Here is a 6,000-nt window from a genome sequence, read left to right as displayed (position 1 = left end):
TCCAATCATCACCCAGAACCCCCCCCCCCCGCAAAATGTTACCCAATCAGGTAATATCAAATAATTATTACAAAAAATACATACGTTTTAAAAAGATCAATTTATTATTTTTTGAAAGTTCTGGAACGATTTAGATTAGTAATTAAGAATGTAAATCGACTTTTTTTTATGCTGAATTAACATTCAAAACGCCCTTGAATGAATGGACACTGAAGACCCGCCCACCGTACCATATTATCCAATCATCACCCAGAACCTCCCCCTCGCAAATTGTTACCCAATCAGAAGTAAGCCCCTCCCCTCGGAACATGGAAGGTCCATACCGGAAGAAGGTCAAACGTCACTACACTCAAGATGGCGTCCCCCTTGTGTCAGTGTTATCAGGTGAGTGCTCGGCTCGTGTTTGCGTTCAATAAACACTTAAAACACTTCATTTCATAATTGGACATTTACTTAAAATTCTAAATGTATGCAATTGCTTTCGGTGGTCTGTTTTTTTTTTTTTTTACACTGAGATGACGAACCGTACACTGTAGCATGCCAACGTGATTGGCTACATTTAGCGATTATCTAACAAAAGTCGCCGCTAAATAATAATGCATACACTTTAAATAAAAAATATTATTTTACAGTTATTTATTGGTGTCCAAAACACGGCGCAGGGGCCATTTCTGCCCCCCAACTCGTGCTTTTTTTTGCCCCAAACACAATACCAAGATTGATTGATTGATTGATTGAGACTTTTATTAGTAGGTTGCACAGTGAAGTACATATTCCGTACAATTGACCACTAAATGGTAACACCCCAATAAGTTTTTCAACTTGTTTAAGTCGGGGTCCACTTAAATTGATTCATGATACAGATATATACTATCATATATACTATCATCATAATACAGTCATCACACAAGATAATCACATTGAATTATTTACATTATTTACAATCAGGGGTGTGGAGGGGGGTGGGGGGTAGGATATGGACAGCAAGTAGTGGATAGAGAGAGAGAGAGAGAGAGAGAGATCAGAAGGCATAAGAAAAAGTATCTACATTTGATTGTTTGTTTATTTTTGATTATTAGCAATCCGGGGAGGGTGTTAGTTTAGGGTTGTAGCTGCCTGGAGGTGAACTTTTATTGCGGTTTTGAAGGAGGATAGAGATGCCATTTCTTTTACACCTGTTGGGAGTGCATTCCACATTGATGTGGCATAGAAAGAGAATGAGTTAAGACCTTTGTTAGATCGGAATCTGTGTTTAACGTGGTTAGTGGAGCTCCCCCTGGTGTTGTGGTTATGGCGGTCATTTACGTTAAGGAAGTAGTTTGACATGTACTTCGGTATCAGGGAGGTGTAGCGGATTTTATAGACTAGGCTCAGTGCAAGTTGTGTAACTCTGTCCTCCACCTTGAGCCAGCCCACTTTGGAGAAGTGGGTAGGAGTGAGGTGGGATCTGGGGTGGAGGTCTAGAAGTAATCTGACTAGCTTGTTCTGGGATGTTTGGAGTCTAGATTTGAGGGATTTGGAGGTGCTAGGGTACCAGGAGGTGCATGCGTAATCGAAAAAGAGTTGAACGAGAGTTCCCGCTAGAATCTTCAAGGTGCTTTTGTTGACCAGAGAGGAGATTCTGTAGAGAAATCTCGTTCGTTGGTTGACCTTTTTGATTACCTTGGTTGCCATTTTATCACAGGAAAGATTAGCCTCTAGAATGGAACCTAGGTAGGTGACCTCATCTTTCCTGGTAATAAAAGTTTCAATCAATCAATCATAAACTTCCGCTCTTAGCGCCTTCATAATAAGAGCTCCATGAATTGATTAACGTGGACCCCGACTTAAACAAGTTGAAAAACTTATTCGGGTGTTACCATTTAGTGGTCAATTGTACGGAATATGTACTGTACTGTACTGTGCCATCTTCTAATAAAAGTTTCAATCAATCAATCAAAAACTTTCACTCTTAGCGCCTTCAAAATAAGAGCTCCATGAATTGATTAACGTGGACCCCGACTTAAACGAGTTGAAAAACTTATTGGGGTGTTACCATTTAGTGGTCAATTGTACGGAATATGTACTGTACTGTGCAATCTACTAATACAAGTTTCAATCAATCAATCAAAAACTTCCGCTCTTAGCGCCTTCAAAATAAGAGCTCCATGAATTGATTAACGTGGACCCCGACTTAAACAAGTTGAAAAACTTATTCGGGTGTTACCATTTAGTGGTCAATTGTACGGAATATGTACTGTACTGTGCAATCTACTAATAAAAGTTTCAATCAATTAATCAAAAACTTCCGCTCTTAGCGCCTTCAAAATAAGAGCTCCATGAATCGATTAATGTGGACCCCGACTTAAACGAGTTGAAAAACTTATTGGGGTGTTACCATTTAGTGGTCAATTGTACGGAATATGTACTGTACTGTGCTGTTCTAGTTTTTATTTTTTATTATCTTTTTATTTTAAAAAAATTTTTTTTTAATACACTATAGCACTTTGAGGTTGTTTACTCAATGTAAAGTGCTTTTTACAAATAAAATTAGGGATGTCCGATAATGGCTTTTTGCCGATATCCGATATTCCGATATTGTCCAACTCTTTAATTACCGATACCGATATCAACCGATACCGATATCAACCGATATATACCGTCGTGGAATTAACACATTATTATGCCTAATTTGGACAACCATGTATGGTGAAGATAAGGTACTTTAAAAAATAAATAAATAAATAAGATAACTAAATTAAGAACATTTTCTTGAATAAAAAAGAAAGTAAAACAATATAAAAACAGTTACATAGAAACTAGTAATTAATGAAAATGAGTAAAATTAAGTGTTAAAGGTTAGTACTATTAGTGGACCAGCAGCACGCACAATCATGTGTGCTTACGGACTGTATCCCTTGCAGACTGTATTGATATATATTTATATATAATGTAGGAACCAGAATATTGATAACAGAAAGAAATGGGGGGAGGGAGGTTTTTTGGGTTGGTGCACTAATTGTAGGTGTATCTTGTGTTTTTTATGTTGATTTAATTAAAAAAAAAACAAAAAAAAAACAAACAAAAAAAAACCCGATACAGATAATAAAAAAACCGATACAGATAATTTCCGATATTACATTTTAACGCATTTATCGGCCGATAATATCGGCAGGCCGATATTATCGGACATCCCTAAATAAAATCTATTATTATTATTATTATTATATTTTATAATTTTCAATTATTTCACCTTTCAAGGTTTTCTTAAACCTTAACAAAGAACTACATGTCTTCAACTCATCACTGAGCTGAGCACTGAGGGGAAATACATTTGTATTTTATATTCCTTCTTACTTTACCTATTTCAAAAATCAAATATCCCCCGTGAAGTATAGTTATCTCCTCTTAATTGAAATAACCTAAGAATACAAGCTGTTGTTCTTTACTCCAAACATCATTTCCATTGCTTTTAAAAACACAATATCTGAACATTTTAACACATTATAACTTCTAAATAATGGATCGGTATGTTCATAGTAGCACGCCTTGTGTGTTATTCTAATGACCCTTTTTTAAATTTTAATTATTGGGTCTATGTTTGTTTTATAAACATTTCCCCAAACTTCAACACAATATGTTAAATATGGAGAAATAAAAGAATAGAACATATGCAGACATGTCTTATTAAGCATGTGTCTTACTTTATAAAGAATAGCAATGGATTTGGATATTTTCCCCTTTTATATATTCAACAATGACACAATTTACACTGTTTTTACTATCAAAGTGCCTCTTTCAACGTTTCTTTATGGACACCCTCGGACTGAATGTTTATTGTCCAATTCTACATCCTGTGTTACACGTTTAAAAGTGCACATACTGAAGAGTCAGGCTAATAATATATATATTTTTTTCTCTCGTCAGATATGTTTAAGGAAATATTCTGCGACGTGCCCCTCCAATATCTTGCTGCTGCACAACAGAGCAAATGTCTTCAGGATACGGAACTTTCCCTCCAGTTCTTCCCAGGTAGGAACATTTGATAAGTCACTATTTTTGCACGAGCCAAGGTGGGCTTCTGTCTGATTGGGTGTCGTACCACGGGCTGGCTAAAAACTGTACCACGGTATAAGTGTTTTTATATCAGTCGACATCGTTGCTCGTTGATATTTTCGATGAACTATTGAAAATAAGGAATATGTAAGAAGTGGTTAGACCCTGAGATGGGTAGGTTGTGAGTTCAAACCCCGGCCGAGTCATACCAAAGACTATAAAAATGGGAGCCATTACCTCCCTGCTTGGCACTCAGCATCAAGGGTTGGAATTGGGGGTTAAATCACCAAAATTATTCTCGGGCGTGGGCACCGCTGCTGCTCACTGCTCCTCTCACCTCCCAGGGCGTGAACAAGGTGATTGGTCAAATGCAGAGGACAAATTTCACCACACCTAGTGTGTGTGTGACTATCATTGGTACTTTAACTTTAGAATAGTGAGAAAATGTCAACATAGGGGAACCTGAGAAGAACTATTTTCTGCAGGTTTAGTGGCAGGAAGTTACAGCTGTGCTCTAAAGGGTGAGCGCGGCTAAGGTGGTGGGGTGTTAGCGGTCTTGCCTTGCATCATTTACAGACCACATTGGTCCTTTTGAAAAAATCCAAATAAGTGCCATACTGTCCAAGTGACTTTTTCTCTTTTATCCTCAATTTCTTCATGTTGACTTTCTTTTCTCACTCCATGCAAAAAATCAACCAAACATGATAGTTGATACTGTCGATCAGTGATCACTTCCTGCGTTGCTCGCTTACCAGCGAGCGAGTGCCTTTGTTCATGCAACCAACTTTGCTTTGCAACTTTCTGTTTCTTCTGCTACATAAGAACAAAAATTGAACGCTGTATAAAAACCTGTTTAAAACCTCGTCCAGCTGTTTACTGACGTATAATATTCGTGTTTGAATTAATATCGGCTCTAAATATCGTTGACTACTAATATCGGTATCGGCCCTGGAAAAAAAAAACATATCAGTCGATTTCTAGCATCTTTAAACATGTGGAAAGATATGCTCCTTTTAATTTGGGCAGTGATAACAAAGCTGTGTTTTATTTCTATACTTTAAATGTATTACATGTGTTCTGTGTGTTGATTTCGAGAGTTAAGTGTTCAAAGATAAAAATAATATATTTTGATATATGACTTGTTTTGAATACTTTTACGAGTGAGAGCCTTTTGGGTCCCCGGGACCTTTAGTCTATTTGTTTTTTAATAATAATGAATCAAAAGCAATGTTTTTATGAATTATTTACCTATTTAAGGCTCCAATTACTTTACATCAAATATTCAACTTTTTTTGGGGAAAATATTGCATATTTTATGTCTTTTTAAACAGGGTTTTCTTTGGAAAAAGGGGGCTTAAAACATAAAATGTTTTGGGGAAAATATTGCACGTTTTATGTTTTACCATAAAAAAACAGGGTTTTCTTTGGAAAAAATGTCATAAAACATAAAATGTGTTGGGGAAAATAATGCTTATTTTATGTTTTTGCCATTAAAAACAGTGTTTTCCATGGAAAAAAGGGCATAAAACATGAAAAAAATGATTTGGGGAAAATATTGCATATTTTATGTTTTTGCCATAAAAAACAGGGTGTTCTTTGGAAAAAATGCCATAAAACATCAAATGTTTTGGGGAAAATATTGCATATTTTATGTTTTTGCCATAAAAAACAGAGTGTTCTTTGGAAAAAATGCCATAAAACATCAAATGTTTTGAGGAAAATATTGTATATTTTAGGTTTTTTGCCATAAAAAACAGGGTGTTCTTTGGAAAAAAGGGCATAAAACATAAAATGTTTTGGGCAAAATATTGTATATTTTAGGTTTTTGCCATATAAACAGGGTTTTCTTTGGAAAAAGGGGGCTTAAAACATAAAATGTTTTGGGGAAAATATTGCACGTTTTATGTTTTACCATAAAAAAACAGGGTTTTCTTTGGAAAAAATGTCATAAAACATAAAATGTGT

The 6,000-nt window shown here is 35.7% G+C and overlaps 1 protein-coding gene across 1 annotated transcript in view; it reads left to right on the top strand.

The window, feature by feature from the left end:
- Positions 1-293: 293 nt before the first annotated feature.
- LOC133634840 (mitochondrial import inner membrane translocase subunit TIM44-like) overlaps positions 294-6,000 on the top strand; it is a 41,493-nt gene continuing 35,786 nt past the window's right edge. The window contains 2 exon segments of the mRNA XM_062027477.1: positions 294-384; positions 3,907-4,011. Of these exon segments, the coding sequence (XP_061883461.1) occupies positions 355-384; positions 3,907-4,011 (135 nt within the window). The 5' untranslated portion in view covers positions 294-354.

The sequence above is a fragment of the Entelurus aequoreus genome, linkage group LG19 (genome assembly GCF_033978785.1).
Source record: "Entelurus aequoreus isolate RoL-2023_Sb linkage group LG19, RoL_Eaeq_v1.1, whole genome shotgun sequence".
Taxonomy (NCBI): domain Eukaryota; kingdom Metazoa; phylum Chordata; class Actinopteri; order Syngnathiformes; family Syngnathidae; genus Entelurus; species Entelurus aequoreus.
This window is presented reverse-complemented; position numbering and strand designations above follow the sequence as displayed.